Source organism: Trichomycterus rosablanca, chromosome 14 (genome assembly GCF_030014385.1).
Source record: "Trichomycterus rosablanca isolate fTriRos1 chromosome 14, fTriRos1.hap1, whole genome shotgun sequence".
Taxonomy (NCBI): domain Eukaryota; kingdom Metazoa; phylum Chordata; class Actinopteri; order Siluriformes; family Trichomycteridae; genus Trichomycterus; species Trichomycterus rosablanca.
In genome coordinates this window covers 25553478-25574481 of record NC_086001.1, presented here as the reverse complement: position 1 = coordinate 25574481, position 21004 = coordinate 25553478, and the positions used below count along the sequence as shown (strand labels likewise).

The following is a 21004-nucleotide window of genomic DNA, read 5'->3' as shown; positions in this document are numbered from 1 at the left end:
TATTTATCGTTAGCTAACTGGCTAACCGTTAAATGACTGTGGATGAGGTTACCATAGCAACCCTCTGTGTGTTGAGTTTTCTCAGGGTAATTTACTTAACTGAACTATTGGGACTGTGTGCTTACAGTGATTGAGTAACATTATTTCAGTTAAATCTCATTATGAGAAGTGGATTTTAATCATTTTAACATTTTTCTTTAGCTCAGTTTAGCTCAGTTCGTTTTACTGAATCAATTATTTTAAATCATCCGTTTCAACGAATCGAAAAACTGAATCGATTGATTCATTAGGATTTAAGAGGACCTAATGCAGTCGGTTCGGAGGTTCAGAATCAGTTCGGAAGAATCGGTTCTATAAGTCGAATCGTTAGGAACATTGCTTATTGTTATTAGCGTTAATGCTGGTAGTGGTGGATATATTTAGGGTAAAGCACAACTCTTCCAAAATACATCATCTGATTTACTTTATTCTGGTAAAGGAAACATTTGAGCTTGTATACATTTACATGTATTTAAACATTTGTAATATTGTACACTTTATTTTACCCATTTTCTTGATTACACATAATCAACACACATTGTGTAAGAACAACACATTGTGTGTGTTAAGTATCCTAACACGGTGGGTGTGCAAAAACAGGATGACACATTTACTGTGTTTAAATCAACACAGTATGTGTCGTCCCTGAGCACACTCTTCACATGTTGAAATTCCACACAGTGTGTGTCGTTTTTAACACATTTAACACAGAGTGTAGGTAATGTGTGTGTGTGTTATGTGTGTTAGGTGCAGTGGTGTATAAAGTACCTGAAGGCCATACTTGAGTAAAAGTACAAGCATCTTACCAGAAATTTACTTTGATAGAAGTAAAAGTCACCTTTTAAAATATTACTTAAGTAAAAGTCTAAAAGTATCTGGTGTTTAATGTACTTAAGTATCAAAAGTAATTTGATATTAAATGTACTTAAGTATTAAAAGTAAAAGTAAATGCTGTTAGTATAAACTGAATCGGTCATTTAGAAAAATATAAGATTGTTCTTTTAAGCCTGTAAACCAACTTAACAAGCTTTTTTCTTCCTTCCATCTGAACATGATCTGTGCCAATTCATGATTATAATCAGCTGTTCACATCACCTATTTGAAATCACGTCATTATTTAGTTGTTTTTAACCTTATTAGGAGGACTAAATTGCCCTGTTCCAACTTTTTTTAGAATGTGTTGTAGCTTAAAATGCATGTATGTGTATGTTAAGAATGAAGTTGACCAGACAATACATGAAATATTTTGGGTTCATAAAAGATGGAATAAGAGTCGATGTAAGTGTAAAAAACACTGCATCTATTTTATTTGCATTTTCTATACTGTTCCATTTTTTTTTTTTGATTTGGGTAGTAAATTCAAGTTATAGATACTGTATATACTGTATATCCCAATAACCTAAAAAAACTGAATTTTGGCAGAATTAATTTAAAAGCAAAACTCAAGCAAGTTTAACTAAACGTGTGGCACTTTTAACCCTTTAATGATCTGTTCAACCATTAGTATAATGTAAATAGCTGGGTAAAATAAGCTGTATTTAAATAATCTTTTTTTGGCTGTATCTACTCCCTGATTGGCGTGTGTTAAATGTAAAAAACATTGGTATTCTTACTTTAAGAAAACACCATTTCTAAATTATGTGTCAACTTGAAGCAGCAGCTGAAAAATCATCCATAAAATTTTGAAAGTTGAGTTCTTGTTGAGAGCATTAAAGAGTTAAGAATTACTGGTACGTTTGTAAGGGATATGTTCAATCTGATGCAAATAGAAACCATAGCCTTGAACTTTTATTTAAGTTTTCATTTTTCAGGTACTCAAGTATAAGGAAACTAGTTTGTGTGATGTATCTTCTATTGTATTTGTGGTATAACACAATATTACAGAGTCCTTCAACAAACAATCCAAATTGTATTATTTCTTACTCTTAACACTAAAGTAAACGTTTAAGAGATATCTGTTAATTTCCTATATTATCCAGCACCTTTCTTCAACGAACAAGAGACTGTAAATAAGGCTTATACTTCTTTATCCTCCAAATTATTCAGCAATTAAAAAACAATTTGCATAGACCACGCCCATAACTTCATTCAGCTTTTCCACATGTTCACCATCTGTGAGAAAACCTTGCAAAACAATCCCTACTTTAACAGTTCTATCACACAGGTAGGAAATTTGTCTCTTTTAGTATTTGTCTAGAAGGGTCCTGAAGTTATTAGGACCCCACCATTACCTGTATAAAGAAAGACTATTAATTATTTAAATAAGATTTTTTAATATTTAGTCATACTATTTAAACTCTCACTGTCCAGAAACCCATATATCCTATTGTTTGGCCCAATGGTTAAAGAGTCCTTTAGCAAGATAATCTGGCCAAACAAGCCACATTTTATTTAACCCTTTCTCTTAACACTAAAGTAAACTTTTAAGAAATATCTGATAGTGTCCTATGTTATCCAGCACCTTTCTTCAACAAATAAGAGACTGTAAATAAGGCTAATGCTTCTTCATGGTCCAAATTATTCAGCAAATAAACAATTTGCATAAGCCACACCCACAACTTCATTCAGCTGTTCCACATGTTCACCATCTGTGAGAAAACCTTGCAGAACAATCCCTACTTTAACAGTTCTACCACACAACTAGGAAATTTGTCTCTTTTAGTATTTGTCTAGAAGGGTCCTGAAGTTATTAGGACCCCACCATTACTTGTATAAAGAAAGACTCAATACAATTTTGTCATAAGGGCTTTTAAACCTTTGGTCTAAGAATCATGTTTATAAGGGATATGCTCAATCTGGTGTAAATAGAATCCATAGCCTGGAACTTTCATTTAAGTTTTCATTTATAAGGAAGCTAGTTTGTTCAACACATCTTCAATTGTATTTATGGTACAGCACAATATTACTGAGTCCTTCAACAAACAATCCAAATTGTATTATTCCTTACTCTTAACACTAAAGTAAATGTAGAATGACTACAGTTACGCTTTTTTGCGCAAGGGACTCTAGCCTCTCGATCCCCCGCTCCCCTGAGCCACTTAGTACCCATTATCATGGTAATGACCCACAGCCTGTCTACACACAAACACCTCACACACATCATCCCCCTCTGCCCTAATTTTACAGACAGGCCTGAGTTACAGGTCTGTGAGAGCCAGAGATCTTGCTTGTTTGTGGGTGACCAAATACTTATTTTCCACCATAATTTACAAATAAATTCTTTAAAAATTCCTACAATGTGATTTCCTTTTTTTTCTTCTTCTCATTTTGTCTCTCATAGTTGTAGTGTACCTATGATGAAAATTACAAACCTCTCTCATCTTTCTAAGTAGGAGAACCTGCACAATCAGTGGCTGAATAAATACTTTTTGACCCCACTGTATATGGCCAAGGGGATACCAGGGACATCATGTGCAGCGTAGATATTTATTTATACGCACACCTTTATGGCTCAAACAATGTGTGCATTGCTTTGCTGTTTAATACATGGTACTGGAATGCACCATACGGCAATTGATTTCACAACATACAGAGGTAGAAGTTCCTGCTGGTAATGTCCTGCTAACAGATAACAGACTGATATATCAGATGTCTTGTAATGCTGATGTATTCGCAAATCAGAGCTGTTTTGAGCTTATATTAGGTGGCATACAAACGTGTAAACAGGTATGGCACTTCTGTGCAATACATATGCAGCAGGCCTAATATTGTTAAAAAAATAAATTTTTGGACTAAACTCATAAAAGATTTGTAATATTTAAATCTGTGAATAAAATGCATGAATGCAAAAAGGTGATAATGCCAACTGGTCTGGTTTACCATTGATGCAGGGGCACATATTGGGACTTTAGAGACAATAGAGTGCAGAAATATAGGGTGTGTGCTGTGTGTGACTGTTAAGCTGCTAAAATTTGGTATCAAGCAAGAACAGAGAAAAATTCTACTTAGAAAAAATGCACTAATTAGTGTCCTTGGTTTCTCAATTTCATATAGAAATTAATAAAGAAATTTTGTAGTTAGTCCGAGATCTCTAACAAGTGTGACAGGAAATGTTATACTTTAATAGTTATTTGCATTAAACTCATAAGTTATTTGCTTTTTTAGTTTATTGCTTTCTTAGATCAATAGACCACTGAAGTCGTGTGTCATTCTGTAGTCCTCGTTATGCCCATATTTGGAGACCTGGGTCTAAGCGCGATTTCCAATGGGAAAAATTAACAGGGTTTTCAAAAAATCAACTCTAACGCATCCTGTGCTAAATAAACATGTTCAGAACCCTTTACGTTTTGTCCTGTGTACATTTTTCTCCTGTACATCACAAGTTCAAGATCACAAATTCAAAGTTCAGAGTTTGGTCAGACCATAACAAGGCTTAGTTTCCCACCACCTTTGTGGCACATGTAATCTAGCCATATTGAGACTTTCCTGCCTGTAGTGGAATTACTTAGGAAAAGGTATCTCACAGGTTTGCTGGGATAAACGTTGGGGGTGGGTTGAATAGTGTGTTATCTGCTAGCATTTGCATGACAAAAGAGGACTGATAGCACTCTAATGGTTGTGTAGAAGGAGGGGTTTGTCCTCAGAATCTCAGATTTTCAGTCAAGCTAGTGTTAAAGACATGCATGTTCCTCAGCACCATGAATATTTCCTCTGTTAGTGTAATACAGAAGTTATCTGAGGAAATATTTTTTATGAGTTTTTAAAAATGATGGGACACATCATGTCTGCACTGAATTAATTACAAACTAATCAGAATCAGAATCAGAATCAGATTTATTGGCCAGGTATGTGGATACACACAAGGAATTTGTTTCCGGCTGATGGTATATCTCTAGTAATGGTACGATACAGTGTACAAGCAACGTATACATTAAACATTAAACACAAAATCACAAAATTATCCAAACTATAAGATTATATACACACAATATACAGATATGTAATTTAGCAGCATCTGAAATATTTACAAAACAGTAAAGTGCACAACATGTAGGATGAGTACTACAGTGTAGTCAGTTTGGCAGCAGATGAATATTTTTACGCTTACGTGTTATGTATTATTAGTCATTTATTTATTTAGGAGGGAGATGGCCTGTGGGAAGAAACTGCTTTTAAATCTGGTGGTTTTAATGTGGATGGATCTATAGCGCCTGCCGGAGGGGAGGGGTTGAATGAAGTAATGTCCAGGGTGTGAGGAGTCAGTGATAATTTTCTCTGCCCGTTTCTTGGTTCTTGAAGTATACAAGTCCTGGATAGAGGGCAGAGGAGCACCAATGATTTTTTCAGCTGACTTCACCTGTCGCTGCAGTCTGTTCCTTTGTTGTGTTGTGGCTGCACCAAACCAGACTGTGATGGAAGTGCACAGAACTGATTCGATGGCCGCAGTGTAGAATTGTCTTAGCAGCTCCTGTGGCAGTCCCAGCTTTCGCATTTTCCGCAGAAAGAACATTCTCTGTTGGGTTTTCTTGATGGTGGAGTTGATGTTATACTCTCACTTCAGGTCCTGGGAAATGATAGTGCCCAAAAACTTGAACTTGAACTCCACAGTTGAAACAGGACTGCCTAAGATTGTGAGTGGGAGCCGTGCTGGTGAGTGTTTTCTGAAGTCCACTGTCATCTCTACAGTCTTGAGCGTGTTAAGCTCCAGGTTGTTCATACTGCACCAGTGCACCAGCTGGTCGACCTCTCGCCGGTAAGCAGATTCATCTCCGTCGCGAATCAGACCAATGATTGTAGTATCATCTGCAAACTTCAAGAGTTTCACAGATGGGTCACTGGAGATGCAGTCATTGGTGTAGAGTGAAAAGAGCAGTGGTGAGATAACACATCCCTGAGGAGTACCAGTACTGACTGTTCGAGTGTGAGAAGTGACTTCTCCTAGCTTCACCTGCTGTGTTCTGCCTGTCAGGAAGCTGGTAATCCATTGACACATGGCAGGGGGCACAGTGAGCTGAGAGAGTTTGTAGGAGAGAATTCCAGGGTTGACAGTGTTGAAAGCCGAGCTGAAGTCCACAAACAGGATCCTTACATAAGTCCCTGGGCAGTCGAGGTGTTTCAGAACGTAGTGAAGGCCCATGTTGATTGCATCATCCACTGACCTGTTAGCCCTATATGCAAACTGCAGTGGGTCCAGTAGGTGTCCAGTGGTTTCCTTCAGATGGGCTAGCACCAATCGTTCAAATGACTTCATGACTACTGATGTCAATGCTACCGGTCTGTAGTCATTCAGTCCAGTTATGGAGGGTTTCTTGGGGATCGGGATGATGGTGGAGCGTTTGAAACAGGAGGGAACAACAGACAGTTCCAGGGATCTGTTGAAGATACGTGTAAAAATTGGAGCCAGTTGGTCAGCGCAGGCTTTGAGACAGGAGGGAGAGATGTTGTCCGGGCCTGACGATTTCCTGGTCTTTTGTCTCCGGAAGAGCTGGCTGACATCTTTCACACCTATCTCAAGTGTAGCCTCGGTGACTGCTGGGGAAGGTGGTGGTGGTGTTAGAGATGAAATAACAGATGCAGATGAGGTGGGTAGATTGATGGGTGTGAAGTGGTCACTTTCAAACCTACAAAAGTAGTCGTTGAGGTCGTCTGCAAGGTCTTTATTTGCATCTATGGGTGGGGGAGGTTTCCTGTAACTTGTGATTTCTCCAAGGCCTCTCCACACTGTAGCAGGGTCGTTGGCTGAAAAACGTTTTTTCAGCTTTTCAGTGTAGTTTCTTTTAGCCATACTGATCTCCCTGGTTAGTGTGTTTCTTGCCTTGTTGTACAGGGCCCTATCTCCACTCCTGTAGGCGTCCGCCTTGACCCGACGCAGTTGTTTGAGTTTGGGTGTAAACCATGGTTTGTTGTTGCTGTATGTGCAGAAGGTTTTAGTTTGCACACACACCTCTTCACAGAAACTGATGTAAGATGTTACAGTGTCCGTCAGTTCATCCAGGTTTGCAGCTGCAGTTTCAAAAACAGACCAATCCGTGTGTTCAAAACAGTCCTGTAGTTCTAGTTTAGCCTCTCTGGTCCATTTCTTTACTGTTTTAACTACAGGCTTAGACGTTTTAAGTTTTTGCCTGTAATTTGGAATTAAGTAAATTAGACAGTGATCAGAGTTTCCCAGAGGTGCACGTGGAACAGGGCGGTATGCATCCTTAATGATGGTGTAGCAGTGGTCCAGTGTGTTGTTATCCCTGGTGGGACAGTTAATATGCTGTTTATATTTTGGCAGTTCGTGGTTTAGTTTTGCTTTGTTGAAATCCCCCAGAATTATTAACAGTGAGTCCGGATATTTTTGTTCTAATCCCGTTATCTGATCCGCTAGAGTTTGCAGGGCGTCATGCACGTTGGCTTGAGGTGGAATGTAAACACCAGCCAGGATGAATGAAGAGAACTCGCGCGGAGAGTAGAAAGGCTTACAATGAATGAAAAAAGACTCCAAATTTGGACTGCAGTATTTACTTAATTCTGTGACATCAGTACACCAACCTCCATTAATGTAAAAGCAGATTCCTCCACCTTTCGCTTTCCCAGTGAGCTCCGTTACGCGATCCGCGCGATGTATATGAAAGCCCGGCAGTTGCAGTGCGCTGTCCGGTACGGAATCACTCAGCCAGGTTTCAGTGAAGCAAAGTGCTGCGGAGCGTGTAAAGTTTTTGTTTATCCCGTTAAGTAGAAGCATCTCGTCCATTTTGTTAGGCAGAGAGCGGAGGTTCGCGAGATGAATCGATGGGAGCGTGGTGCGAAATCCCCGCTGTCGGAGCTTCACATCTCTGCCGGCGCGCGTCCCTCTCCTGCGTCTCCTCCGTGTTCCCAAAAGAGCCGCTGCTCCACCAACAAGGATCTCCAAAAAACTCACAGAATCAGTAAAAATGGGTGAAAAACCATATGAAGTGAACCGTCTTAAGTTCAGCAGTTCGTCTCTGGTGTAACTGATCGGGTTTGGGTTACAAAAAACACAAACAATAGACAAAAACAAGGAAAGTACTAGAGAGCACTGTGCCGAGGCTGCCACTCGCGGCGCCATCGTATGTGATGGCGCGTAATGTAGTGAAACGTTTTATTTGTGGTTCGAATGTAATCGGTAGCTAGATATCTGAACAATGTTAATGCTAATAATAATAATAATAAAAACAATGGTGCTGTGGCTTTACTTTGTTAATCATTCCTAACTTACATCAGTGTGTTAGACGGGGAGATTCTGAAATGACGATTATTCTGTATCTTTGAGTGAACGATGCGCTTTTACAAAACGTTTGCATCTGCGCATTAATGTGTTTAACCGCTGATGTAATTTACAAGTGCAGATTCGCCAAACCTGCTGCAGTCTGTCACACATCTCACATTATTTAGCTAAAAAATTCTTGTCGTTTCATTCTGTAATAACGAGTAACGAATTCGCATACAGCAAATGTATCGGAGTAAAAGTACCCAATTTCTTTAGGAAATGTAGTGGAGTAAAAGTGAAAGTTGCCGAATTTTTTTATACTCCAGTAAAGTACAGTAACGAAGTATTATTACTTCGTTACTATACACCACTGTAAACCTCCAACGGGTACGAGAGTCTTTGCAAAAAGAGAAGCAGAACCAGGAGCAGGAATCTCTAGCCTCTGTCAAGTGAGGGATTGCAGATTTAACAGCACACTTGCATAGTCTTCTGTGGTAGCGGTTAAGAACTGGCTCTCTCAACCGGTTGGCTCCAAAAGACATTAAACACTCGGTTAACAAGCTCCATCATGTCATGCAAGCCAATAGAAAGTCCAATCCAAAATTCATCTAACTCCTGTACCTTTGCTCAGTCAGCTGGGTAAAGTTTAAAACGGGCTTGTGATTGAGTCTGACTAAGTACCTGGATATTTCAAGTGATTGTGACACTCTGGAGCTCATACAGGCACGGCATGAAGTACCTCTAAGGTGCCATCCCTATGTAGAGGAAATGTGCTGGTGTGGAAGCACAGCATTAATGTGGTAAATAAGACCTGCAAGGGAAAATAGGAAATAAGTTGTATTTCTTAAATTAGCCTAGAGGGAATGTGAACTAGAGCATATTGGTCATGTTTTAAAATGAGAGCATGCACGTTAAAGGCACGAACGGGGATTGAACCCATGATCTTCGGTTTACGAGACCGACGCCTTACCACTTGGCCATCGCGCCGCTCTAGGTCTCTGAGCACATTCTTAAAGTTCAAGAGTAACAAGCAGAACGCCAGCTTGATAGTGATCATTCTTAAAGCCATATAGCCTTTAGAAGCACACTAGAAGCTTTTTTCTAGCAAAGTGAAACATCAAGCTACTGGAGATGCAGGGTATTGAACCCTGGGCCTCATACATGCAAAGCATGCGCTCTACCACTGAGCTACATCCCCCAGAACAGGCACCAATGCAACAGGTACAGGACTCTTTGCAAAAACAAAAAGAGACCCATGACCAGGTATCTTTAGCCTCTAGCAGGCAGGGGATTGAAAATTTAAAGGCACACTTGCAGAGTAATCTGTGGTAGCTGTTAAGAATTGGCTCTGCAAGCCAGTTGGCTCCAAAACACATTAAACACTCAGTTAACAAGCTGCACCGTGTCAATAAAGCAAATGGAAAGGCTGGCCAAAAGTGACCAAACCCCTGGCCCTTTTGCCCAATTAGTTAGGTAAATATTTAAACAGACAAGGGTGAAAGCAGGTTAAAAACTATGTAGAGAAACAGATGGACTACAGGCAGTAATTGTAGAACTACAAAGTGCTTCTATATGGGAAGTTTTTCAGAATGAACTCAAGTTCATATGCGTGTGGCAGGCGAGCAAATACTTTTGGCAATATAGTGTATAATTGGGGGACAGTTTAGTTATGTTTAGTTAGTTTAGTTCAAGGTGCTTGCAGGCCATGTAAAAAAAAAAAATAGAGGAAATGTTGTAATCTGTTCCACATTGTTTTCGCAGAGAAATCTTGTAAAAATAGCCAAAGGCAAAAACGTATTGTTTTTGAACATGTATTGTTCTTAAAACATGTATTGTTCTTAAAACATGTATTGTTTTTAAAACATGTATTGTTCTTAAAACATGTATTGTTTTTGAACATGTATTGTTCTTAAAACATGTATTGTTCTTAAAACGTATTGTTTTTAAAACATGTATTGTTCTTAAAAGGTCTGTCTCTAGACTTTTGCAAAAAAACATAATTTGCACTTATGGGCAATGAGAGGAGAAAACTTGCTTGTTGCATGTTGGAAGTGTTTTGTAACATTTGTTTAAATAAATGTTATTTGTGAACAGAAGTTGTAAGTTGATTCATTGTAAAGTTTAAAGAAACTGGGAAAACTTTTATTAGTCAACATGAAGTCTAGAAATGACAAACATAAGCACTGTTAACGTTAGACAATAAGTTATATGAATATAGCTGAAGTTGTATTGACTTGAAAGTGTGTGTTAAAATAGTGAGGAATTGTATGTTTATTTAACTAGATAGCTCATTTTCTAAAATAGATAAAATAAACATAGTAAGTTATTTTCACATAGTACATTAAGTTGAAACAATCAATAATCATTAGTTAAGCAACTTTTTTAACTTAACTTCTTGAGTTGTTACAACGGTTTTCTTCAAGTTGAGTTTACTCAGCTTTTTAAGGCAACTTTCGTTTCTGAGTTTAACCAACTTAAAATGTTTTACAGTGTATGTAACTTTACTAAAGCTTGTATTTAAATGAAAGGTTTGCATTGCTGTCTTCAGGATTTCCTCTTTAGTGATATTTAATGTTAACAGCTTTGTGATTTGTGAGATAATTAAAATAAGAGAAATGTTTATTTTGTACTTTGGTTTTATATTATTTGTGCAAACATTTGTTTTATGCAACTTTAAACCTGTAATAAAAGATGAGAATTGTTAAATGTGTCTTTATTTGCTATAAGCTAAAGTTTTTAACAGGGACAAAAATGACAGTTTGTGTAGCAGGGCTGGACACGCCTCACTATTGAAGTGGAAGGTAAATTCACACTCCTGCAAGAATGGAAATAGTAAGTAAGTACAATGTTTTCATAAATCTATAAAACTACTTCCACTGACCAAAGTACACAGAGCTCACACTTGTCAGAGACAACGTTTGAAGCCCAGGTTAATAGGACCTGCTAGTTAGTGAAGGTGTTTGTTTGTTAGTCCAAAAGTGGGTGTGGCCCTTACAGGGATCGAACCCACAACCTTGGTGTTATTAGCACCACGCACTAACCAACTGAGCTAACCGGCCTGTATACGAAGGTTAGGGCATATACCCACATACCCGATTCTACACTGACAGCCCTTCAGTTACGGAGCTGCCACACAGAAACGATGGAGAGCTTTACTGTTGTTGAGCAGAACAGATCTTCGTGTGAGATGACTGAGGTTCATGTATTTTTCTTTTAAGAATAAATAAAAGCTGATGCTTTTAACCTCATACTTTCCTAATACTTTTATTCTACACGGTCTAAATTTCTTTTCACTAAATTCACTAAATTACACAGCAGTTCTCTTTTTTATTGACAAAATTGACAAAATTTTATTGACAAAATTGATTGTAAGCATTTATAAAGGTCATGCCACGTTCATTAGGTGAAATGAAGCCAGAATTAAAGATGGCAGAAGAACAGGGTGGTATTCTTACTTTCAGTGATTAAATTACTCAGGTTAGAAAGTCCTGATACACAGCACATGCTCACCTGACTCTCAGCCATGCTACCTTTAATCATTAAAGTGGGTGTGGCCAGTACGGGTATCGAACCCGCGACCTTGGCGTTATTAGCACTACACTCTAACCAACTGAGCTAAGCAGCCACTTCATCTATTTTCTTTAGATCTTTTTACATAATTCTACACTAACTCCATTCAACCAGCTGCATGGCAGCACAAAAACCATTTGTAACCCGTAACTAGTTTCATGTTATTTTAATGATCCGAGATCTCAGTCCTGCTTCAGACATCACTGTCTAGTCATTTCTTATGTTCAGACTTTCTTAATACACATCTAAGAGTTTTTGTAGGTTCTTATATGTTTGTCCTATAAAAACTACACTATATTGCCAAAAGTATACGCTCGTCTGCCTTCACACGCAAAAGAAATTGAGTGAGGTCCCATTTAATTTAATATGATGTCGGCCCATCCTTTGCAGCTATAACAGCTTGAACTCTTCTGGGAAGGTTTAGGAGTGTGTTTATGGGAATTTTTGACCATTCTTTCAGAAGCGCATTTGTGAGGTCAGACACTGATGTTGGACGAGAAGGCCTGGCTTGCAGTCTCCACTCTAATTCATCCCAAAGGTGTTCTATCAGGTTGAGGCCGGTTAAGTTCTTTCACACCAAACTCGCTCATCCATGTCCTTATGGACCTTGCTTTTTGCACTGGTGTGCAGTCATGTTGAAACAGGAAGGGGTCATCCCCAAACTGTTCCCACAAAGTTAGGAACATGAAATTGTCCAAAATCTTCTGGTATGCTAAAGCATTAAGAATTCCTGGAACTAAGGGGCTGAGCTCAACTCCTGAAAAACACCCCCACACCATAATCCCCCCTCCACCAAACTTTACACTCGGCACAATGCAGTCAGACAAGTACCGTTCTCCTGGCAACCGCCAAACCCAGACTCGTTCATCGTATTGCCAGACGGAGAAGCGTGATTCATCACTCCAGAGAACACATCTCCACTGCTTTAGAGTCCAGTGGTGGTGTGCTATACACCACTGCATCTGATGCTTTGCATTGCGCTTGGTGCTGTAAGACTTGGATGCAGTTGCTCGGCCATGGAAACCCATTCCATGAAGCTCTACACACTGTTCTTGAGTTAATCTGAAGGCCACTTGAAGTTTGGAGGTCTGTAGTGATTGACTGAGTGTTTGCACTATGCTCCTCAGCATCCGCTGACCCGCTCTGTCATTTTACGTGGCCTAACACTTCATGGCTGAGTTGCTGTTGTTCCGCTTCCACTTTGTTATAACAGCACTGACAGTCGACTGTGGAATATTTAGTAGTGAGGAAATTTCACGACTGGACTTGTTGCACAGATGGCATCACGGTACCACACTGGAATTCACTGAGCTCCTGAGAGCGACCTGTTCTTTCACTTATGTTTGTAGAAGCAGTCTGCATGCCGAGGTGCTTGGTTTTATACCTCTGTGGCCATGGAACTGATTGGAACACCAGAATTCAATAATCTGGATGGGTGAGTGAATACTTTTGGTAATATAGTGTATTTTGTAACTGGACCTCTTTAAGAGACATGAGTTCATTACGTTTTAGGGTAACGATCTCAGGCTGCTCTGAGTGAGCTGACAGTAGGTCTGTATCTTCACTGCTGAGTTCATTGTTCTGTAACATGTCGGGAAACGTTGTGCCTTCTTTCACGTCATATTGCTGACTTCATACACAAAATGATGAAGAAAAAATCTGCTATTGTGAAAATAAACATCCATCCACCTTCATATATTCAGTGAGTTTATTTATTTATTATTTAATGTTATAAGATTTTGAGGCCTGTTGATCCTGGTCATCCATGTTCTACACTTCTCATACAGCTGTGTGGATCAACAAGGGCGGCACCTCAGTGGAGTTCCTCTAACCAGTCACACACAGATACCCAAAATGCATTGTTCTGGTAAAAAGAGAAAGAGAGAGAGAGAGAGAGAGGATGGGTTAGAGAGAAACATCTGCAACAATCATTGAAATGTGAAATTGAGATGTAACAAGTCCTGATTGGACGGCTCCACCATCGTCCCTCCTTGATGCGCCGACAACGTCTCCTGCTAAATAAAACAAGAAGAGGTGTAAGAACATTCAGAAGCTGTAGTGTTTGGACAGATGAGCATGTAGAGCAGCATTTATCAGGTAAAATACACTGATTGTGGAAATGTTACCTGGATTTCTTACACGTCCACTCAGCTACACACTGGACTACTGCGCTGCTTCCTTCTCAAGAGCAAAAGATACGTAGCTGTGGTCTGATCAAACTTCCACTGCACACACACACACACACACACACACACATCTCTATTAGACGGAGCACAAGAACCTCAGTATTAATAAATATGTGTCTACATTTTAGCATCTGTGTTGATGCAGATACAAGTACTGAAATGTACCTCAGACACCAGCTGCTTGGTGCTTTGGTTGGACTGTCTGAACATCACAGCCATCTCGGTGATGCTCTCCTCATCTAGATGATCCAGCTGAGACACAAACACACACACACACACAGACACAAATATATGAGTATGTGAGATAATAAAGATACAATCTTCTGTACGATGGATCTCCATCATGCTACTGTACTATGTCTAGTGTGGATGTTGTACCGGGCATGTGCTGTGCCATTCCACAGGGCTGCTGTAGCCCTTCATTACCCACTCATGATCCAGCAGATGCTCCACCTTTATGCGCTGCTCTGGAACCACCTACAGGACAAGATACAAGAACTTCAGGTGATGAAGCCCACAGAGAAACACACACCCACTTTGCTTACATTAAACACACCATAAACACACACCTGCAGCATTTCCTTAATCAGCAGTACAGAACCAGGAGACAGCCAGTCAGGAGTGTCAAAATGTCCTTTCTGAGGAAACACAGAGCAAAACAATCACATCTGATCAAAGAACATCACCACAAGCCGTTACTGTTACTTTTACTGTATGTTTAACATGCTGCTGAGCATTAAATAATGGATTCAATTTCATAATCGTAACAAGACGTGTATGCCAATGGTGTTTCATTGTAGTTCCAAGACTTACAGTGATTTGTTCATGGAGCTCCACAAAGTTGTCACCGTCGAACGGGAGGTAGCCACACAGCATGACATATAGGACAACACCCAAGCTCCAAACATCTGCCTAAAACACACACACACACACACATCTTCATTGTCTTTTTTAACCATGCTTTACCCTGGTCAGTCCCCTCATCCAGACCTCATAGAATAAGTCATGAATGGGGCTATAGAGGGGACTGAACACCTTGGATTTGGAGACTCTCCAATTGAAGTTTATCAGGAATAACCTGGGGACACACCCCACACAAACCTACCTCTGCACCATGATAGGGTTGCTCATCAATGACTTCTGGTGCCAAGTAGGGAGGGGTTCCACAGCCCTCAATCAGAGCAGTACCCAATCCACCCTACAACAAAACAGATTTTTATCAACCGAAGGTCCAACTGTTGACTAGCATCTGCAACACAGCACACAAACTGAACCAGCATGGCTCTGTGATGTCCTGTTCATCTAACTGATCACTGAAACTAATTGTGGACACCATGTGTGCAAGGCTTCATTAAAGCATGCTGGATGGGGGTAAGCACACCACCTTACTAGACTCTCTGAATGGCACTCTTGATTTAAGTATACACTACAGTCTTAGGAGAGACACGAACCTCTGGTTTGGCACAGAGACCAAAGTCGATGAGCTTGATGTTGTTCTTCTCATCCAGCATCATGTTTTCCTGAGAGTCAAAATGAAACACACATGTACAAGCACTAACAAAGAAAAAGCACAAAGTATAAGTGGAAATCGTTTGGCTGACGCACTGGCTTAAGGTCACGGTGGGCGTATCCCTGGCTGTGGACGTAGGCCAGTGCCGAGACGATCTGACGGAAGATCCTGCGCGTCTCCTCCTCCGACAACATGTCGTTATTATCGATGTGGTCGAACAGATCTCCACCCGGACAAAACTGGAGGAGAGAGCGAGTCAAGTGAGCAGCAAATCATCGTAAATCCAGAGATTGAATCAAATCTGATAGTTTCTAACCACTGATGGTACCTCAAGAACCAGGTAGATCTGGTCAGCAGTCTCCATGACTTGGTACAAGCGGCACACGTGCTGATGATTGAGGTTCTTCAGGGCTTCAATCTCGATCCTCAAATCAGACAACTCATCCTGCAATGGGGATGAAACCGGAACAGTTTTATGACTTTTCAGATCAGAATTAGGAGAACCAAACGTTTGGAAACTGAGACATGTCCGTCTTTAACAGACGGTTTTGCTGAAACTAACCCCGAGCTCTTTCTTCTCCAGGATCTTGATGGCCACTGGCTCTTGAGTCTGAATGTGCCTGCCGAGCTTGACCGTCGCATAACCACCTAAAGAACGATTGAATAAAAAAATATATATTAAGTCAGGTTTTAAAAGATGCACATCTGTGTTACACAAAGGCAGAGAGACGACTGAAAGTGGTACCAGTTACCTGATCCAATGGTTTTGTAAACCTCATAGCACTTGTGCAGCTCAGAGACGTCCTCAACCACACGTGACGTTCCCTCTGTGGTGTCGTCTGTCTCGGGTACAGCGCATGGAACTTCTACCTGCTGCCCACAAGAGACATGTTATTATTATTACTGATTTGGCCTCTTCTTGTTTCATCCTACATGTTTCATCCTACATCCAGGGGAGGATCCAAAAAGCCAACACGACCATTGAGGAGGTCCCACAGATGCTCAATTGGGTTCAAGTCTGGGGCTAAAGGGCAGTCAGGGGCCAGGGTGGTACTCAGAGGTCCTCGTGACCCAATAACGTCCTGAAAGGTCGTTACAGGTTTCTGGAACCAAAGGAGGACATGGGAGGATCCGTAGATTGGGACCAAAGGAAATTTAGATGCCAGGGTGGTACTCGGTAGTCCCTGTGACCCAATAAGCTCCTGGAAAGTCATCACAAGTATCTGGAGCCAAGGGAGGATCCAGGGCAGAATCAGTTGAGCCAACATAAGAATCGAGGTGGGTTCAAGTCTGGGGAATCAGGGGGGTCAGGGTAGTACTCGGAAGTGTTGGTCATGCTCTTCCAACCAATGTGGCACGTTTCTATACCTTGCTGGAAGATCCCATCCGCCACAGTGACCCAATAAAGTCCTGGTAGGTGGTCACAGGTATCTGGAGCCATGATGCTGCTTGAGGTGGTCCCACAGATGCTGAACTGGGTTCAAGTCTGGGGAATTAGAGGACCAGGGTAGTACTCTGAAGTCTTGGTCATGCTCTTGTAGCCATGCTGGAAGATCCCATCCATCCCAATGACCCAATAAAGTCCTGGTAGGTCGTCACAGGTATCTGAAGCCATAGGAGGATCCAGGGGAGGATCAACACAAAAAACTGATACTCACCTGGTTCCCATCCACCATACGGTCCCTGGGAGTCTGTCTGCTTGCTCGAGGAATCTGATTCTGAATCATTCTTGTACTCGTCTGATTCCTCCTGATTCAGACGCATTAAACTGGTGTTAAAGAGTCGAGAACTGAACCCCTCCCCTCCCGGAGTATAGTGGTGATGATAATTCACCTCGCTCTCGACTGTTCCCTCTTCTCTCTCAGTCAGGTTCTGAATGGCGCTGATCCACGCCCGTCTACCTGCCTCACAGTCGGCCTGGAACGTACAGCTCCTGTAAACACTCGGTGATAGATACAGATTATATAGGATGCAGACAGATAGACAGATTGAGTAGATAGATAAACAGATAGATAGACAGACATTCAGACAGACAGATGGATAGACAGATAGGTAAATAGTCTGTCTATCGATCTGTCTATTGATCATATGTCTGTCTGTGTGTCTATATCTGTCTGTCTTTTGATTATCTATTTATCTATAATCTATCTTCCTGTCTATCTGTCTATCCATCTGTCTATCTAGCATCTATCTGTCTGTCTGTTTATTGATCATCTGTCTGTCTGTCTATTGATAATCTATCTAGCTGTCTGTCTATGTATCAGTCTGTCTGTCTATCTATCAGTCTGTCTATCTATGTCTATCAATCATCTTGTCTATTTGTTGTCTGTCTATTGATCATCTATCTGTCTGTCTATCTGTCCGTCTGCCTATCGTTCTGTCTATTGATCTTCTGTCTGTCTATTGATCATTTGTGTGTCTGTCTATCTCTGATGATTATAGATCTGGACTTACCTTGTGGGCGTGACCACCCGGAAGCAGAAGCGGCGCCCGGCATCCTCGCAGCTCTGGACCGAACAGCGCTGCAGGTCTTCCGCCAGCACCGTGAAGTCACGCTGAGGGAATAGAACATAAAACCTTCTTATTTATACAGTCGAATTATGAGGGGTGTACGACTGCGGTGCATTATGGGTATTTCACAGAGCTGATTTGGATCATGTAAAGTCATGTGACCTACCTTAAACCTCTTCTTGTAGAGAAGTTGATCGTTTTGTATGATGAACCACCGCCTGCATAAATATAAATAAATATAATATTAAGTGTATAAATATAATATTGAGTGTGTATATATATATAATATTAAGTGTATATATATATATATATATATATATAATATTGAGTGTATATATATAATATTAAGTGTATATATATAATATTGAGTGTATACATATAATATTGAGTGTATATATATAATATTAAGTGTATATATATATAATATTGAGTGTATATATATATAATATTGAGTGTATACATATAATATTGAGTGTATATATATAATATTAAGTGTATATATATATAATATTGAGTGTATATATATATAATATTGAGTGTATACATATAATATTGAGTGTATATATATATAATATTAAGTGTATATATATATAATATTGAGTGTATATATATATAATATTGAGTGTATACATATAATATTGAGTGTATATATATAATATTAAGTGTATATATATATAATATTGAGTGTATATATATATAATATTGAGTGTATATATAATATTGAGTGTATATACAGTGTATCACAAAAGTGAGTACACCCCTCACATTTCTGCAGATATTTAAGTATATCTTTTCATGGGACAACACTGACAAAATGACACTTTGACACAATGAAAAGTAGTCTGTGTGCAGCTTATATAACAGTGTAAATTTATTCTTCCCTCAAAATAACTCAATATACAGCCATTAATGTCTAAACCACCGGCAACAAAAGTGAGTACACCCCTTAGTGAAAGTTCCTGAAGTGTCAATATTTTGTGTGGCCACCATTATTTCCCAGAACTGCCTTAACTCTCCTGGGCATGGAGTTTACCAGAGCTTCACAGGTTGCCACTGGAATGCTTTTCCACTCCTCCATGACGACATCACGGAGCTGGCGGATATTCGAGACTTTGCGCTCCTCCACCTTCCGCTTGAGGATGCCCCAAAGATGTTCTATTGGGTTTAGGTCTGGAGACATGCTTGGCCAGTCCATCACCTTTACCCTCAGCCTCTTCAATAAAGCAGTGGTCGTCTTAGAGGTGTGTTTGGGGTCATTATCATGCTGGAACACTGCCCTGCGACCCAGTTTCCGGAGGTAGGGGATCATGCTCTGCTTCAGTATTTCACAGTACATATTGGAGTTCATGTGTCCCTCAATGAAATGTAACTCCCCAACACCTGCTGCACTCATGCAGCCCCAGACCATGGCATTCCCACCACCATGCTTGACTGTAGGCATGACACACTTATCTTTGTACTCCTCACCTGATTGCCGCCACACATGCTTGAGACCATCTGAACCAAACAAATTAATCTTGGTCTCATCAGACCATAGGACATGGTTCCAGTAATCCATGTCCTTTGTTGACATGTCTTCAGCAAACTGTTTGTGGGCTTTCTTGTGTAGAGACTTCAGAAGAGGCTTCCTTCTGGGGTGACAGCCATGCAGACCAATTTGATGTAGTGTGCGGCGTATGGTCTGAGCACTGACAGGCTGACCCCCCACCTTTTCAATCTCTGCACCAATGCTGACAGCACTCCTGTGCCTATCTTTCAAAGACAGCAGTTGGATGTGATGCTGAGCACGTGCACTCAGCTTCTTTGGACGACCAACGCGAGGTCTGTTCTGAGTGGACCCTGCTCTTTTAAAACGCTGGATGATCTTGGCCACTGTGCTGCAGCTCAGTTTCAGGGTGTTGGCAATCTTCTTGTAGCCTTGGCCATCTTCATGTAGCGCAACAATTCGTCTTTTAAGATCCTCAGAGAGTTCTTTGCCATGAGGTGCCATATTGGAACTTTCAGTTACCAGTATGAGAGAGTGTGAGAGCTGTACTACAAAATTGAACACACCTGCTCCCTATGCACACCTGAGACCTAGTAACACTAACAAATCACATGACATTTTGGAGGGAAAATGACAAGCAGTGCTCAATTTGGACATTTAGGGGTGTAGTCTCTTAGGGGTGTACTCACTTTTGTTGCCGGTGGTTTAGACATTAATGGCTGGATATTGAGTTATTTTGAGGGAAGAATAAATTTACACTGTTATATAAGCTGCACACAGACTACTTTTCATTGTGTCAAAGTGTCATTTTGTCAGTGTTGTCCCATGAAAAGATATACTTAAATATCTGCAGAAATGTGAGGGGTGTACTCACTTTTGTGATACACTGTATATAGAATTTCTAATACATACACTAAGCATCAGTGTACAGACCTGTTCCAGGTTTTTAACACACTCCTGGTCCTCTTAAACAGAAACCCCTCCATCAGGAGCGATTCCTCGGCCTCCGTGCCGCCCCCGTGACCCGGGTCGCCCCCGGAGGACACCCGGGGACGCACCCTGCAACACATCACATGCAGAAACCTCTGTCTCAGAGAAGCAGCCATCGTAAATGAGGAGAAAATCAAAATGCTGCTCCTGAAGAGCACAGGTCCACATTGTGATTTCACAGCGTTCGAAGAGAGCAGAGTGAATTTACCTTTACCATATATGGGCATGACTGGATTCATGTGACTGCACATATACTGACTTGATTTCCACTGTGGGACGGCTTCTGTAGGATCCTGGGTTCAATTCCCGGGTGGAGTTTGCATGTTCTCCTATTGTCTTGGGGGTAATGGGGTACCCTAGGTATAAGTGTGTGTGTGACACACCCTGGTACTGACACATCCCCATACTATGACACACCCTGGTACTGGTACTGACACAACCCATGCCATGACACACCCTGGTACTGACACACCCCCATACCATAACACACCCTGGTACTGACACACCCCCATACCATGACACACCCCCATACCATGACACACCCTGGTACTGACACACCC

The 21004-nt window shown here is 40.7% G+C and overlaps 1 protein-coding gene, 4 non-coding genes and 1 pseudogene across 5 annotated transcripts; 2 read left to right on the top strand and 4 right to left on the bottom strand.

The window, feature by feature from the left end:
* Nucleotides 1-21004, bottom strand: part of LOC134326770 (zinc finger protein 850-like) — a 267899-nt pseudogene that overhangs the window by 232312 nt on the left and 14583 nt on the right.
* LOC134327186 (U7 small nuclear RNA) lies at nucleotides 2206-2264 on the top strand. The gene has a single exon (XR_010014695.1). It is a non-coding gene; the product is annotated as a U7 small nuclear RNA (small nuclear RNA).
* On the top strand, nucleotides 2682-2740 carry LOC134327185 (U7 small nuclear RNA). Its single transcript, XR_010014694.1, has one exon. It is a non-coding gene; the product is annotated as a U7 small nuclear RNA (small nuclear RNA).
* Nucleotides 9107-9178, bottom strand: trnat-cgu (transfer RNA threonine (anticodon CGU)). Its single transcript has one exon. It is a non-coding gene; the product is annotated as a tRNA-Thr (tRNA).
* Nucleotides 9318-9389, bottom strand: trnaa-ugc (transfer RNA alanine (anticodon UGC)). Its single transcript has one exon. It is a non-coding gene; the product is annotated as a tRNA-Ala (tRNA).
* LOC134327027 (maternal embryonic leucine zipper kinase-like) lies at nucleotides 13732-16671 on the bottom strand. Its single transcript, XM_063009113.1, has 13 exons — nucleotides 16405-16671; nucleotides 16210-16327; nucleotides 16020-16105; nucleotides 15786-15902; nucleotides 15553-15696; nucleotides 15399-15467; nucleotides 15053-15145; nucleotides 14761-14859; nucleotides 14517-14585; nucleotides 14326-14424; nucleotides 14113-14199; nucleotides 13888-13986; nucleotides 13732-13776 (listed from the first exon to the last, which is right to left on the bottom strand). Exons 1-12 carry the CDS (start codon nucleotides 16669-16671, stop codon nucleotides 13909-13911), a joined length of 1326 nt encoding a protein of 441 aa, XP_062865183.1. The 3' UTR covers nucleotides 13732-13776; nucleotides 13888-13908.

What these genes read in the sequence shown, in the direction of transcription:
- LOC134327027 (XM_063009113.1), bottom strand. Translation starts at nt 16,671, where the DNA reads ATGACTTTCCAGGAGCTTATTGGGTCACAGGGACTACCGAGTACCACC. An exon ending in CCCACCGTGACCTTAAGCCA is followed by an intron (nt 15,468 to 15,552) that starts GTGCGTCAGCCA and finishes TTTGACTCTCAG; the next exon opens with GAAAACATGATGCTGGATGA. An exon ending in AATGGCACAGCACATGCCCG is followed by an intron (nt 14,200 to 14,325) that starts GTACAACATCCA and finishes TTTGTGTCTCAG; the next exon opens with CTGGATCATCTAGATGAGGA.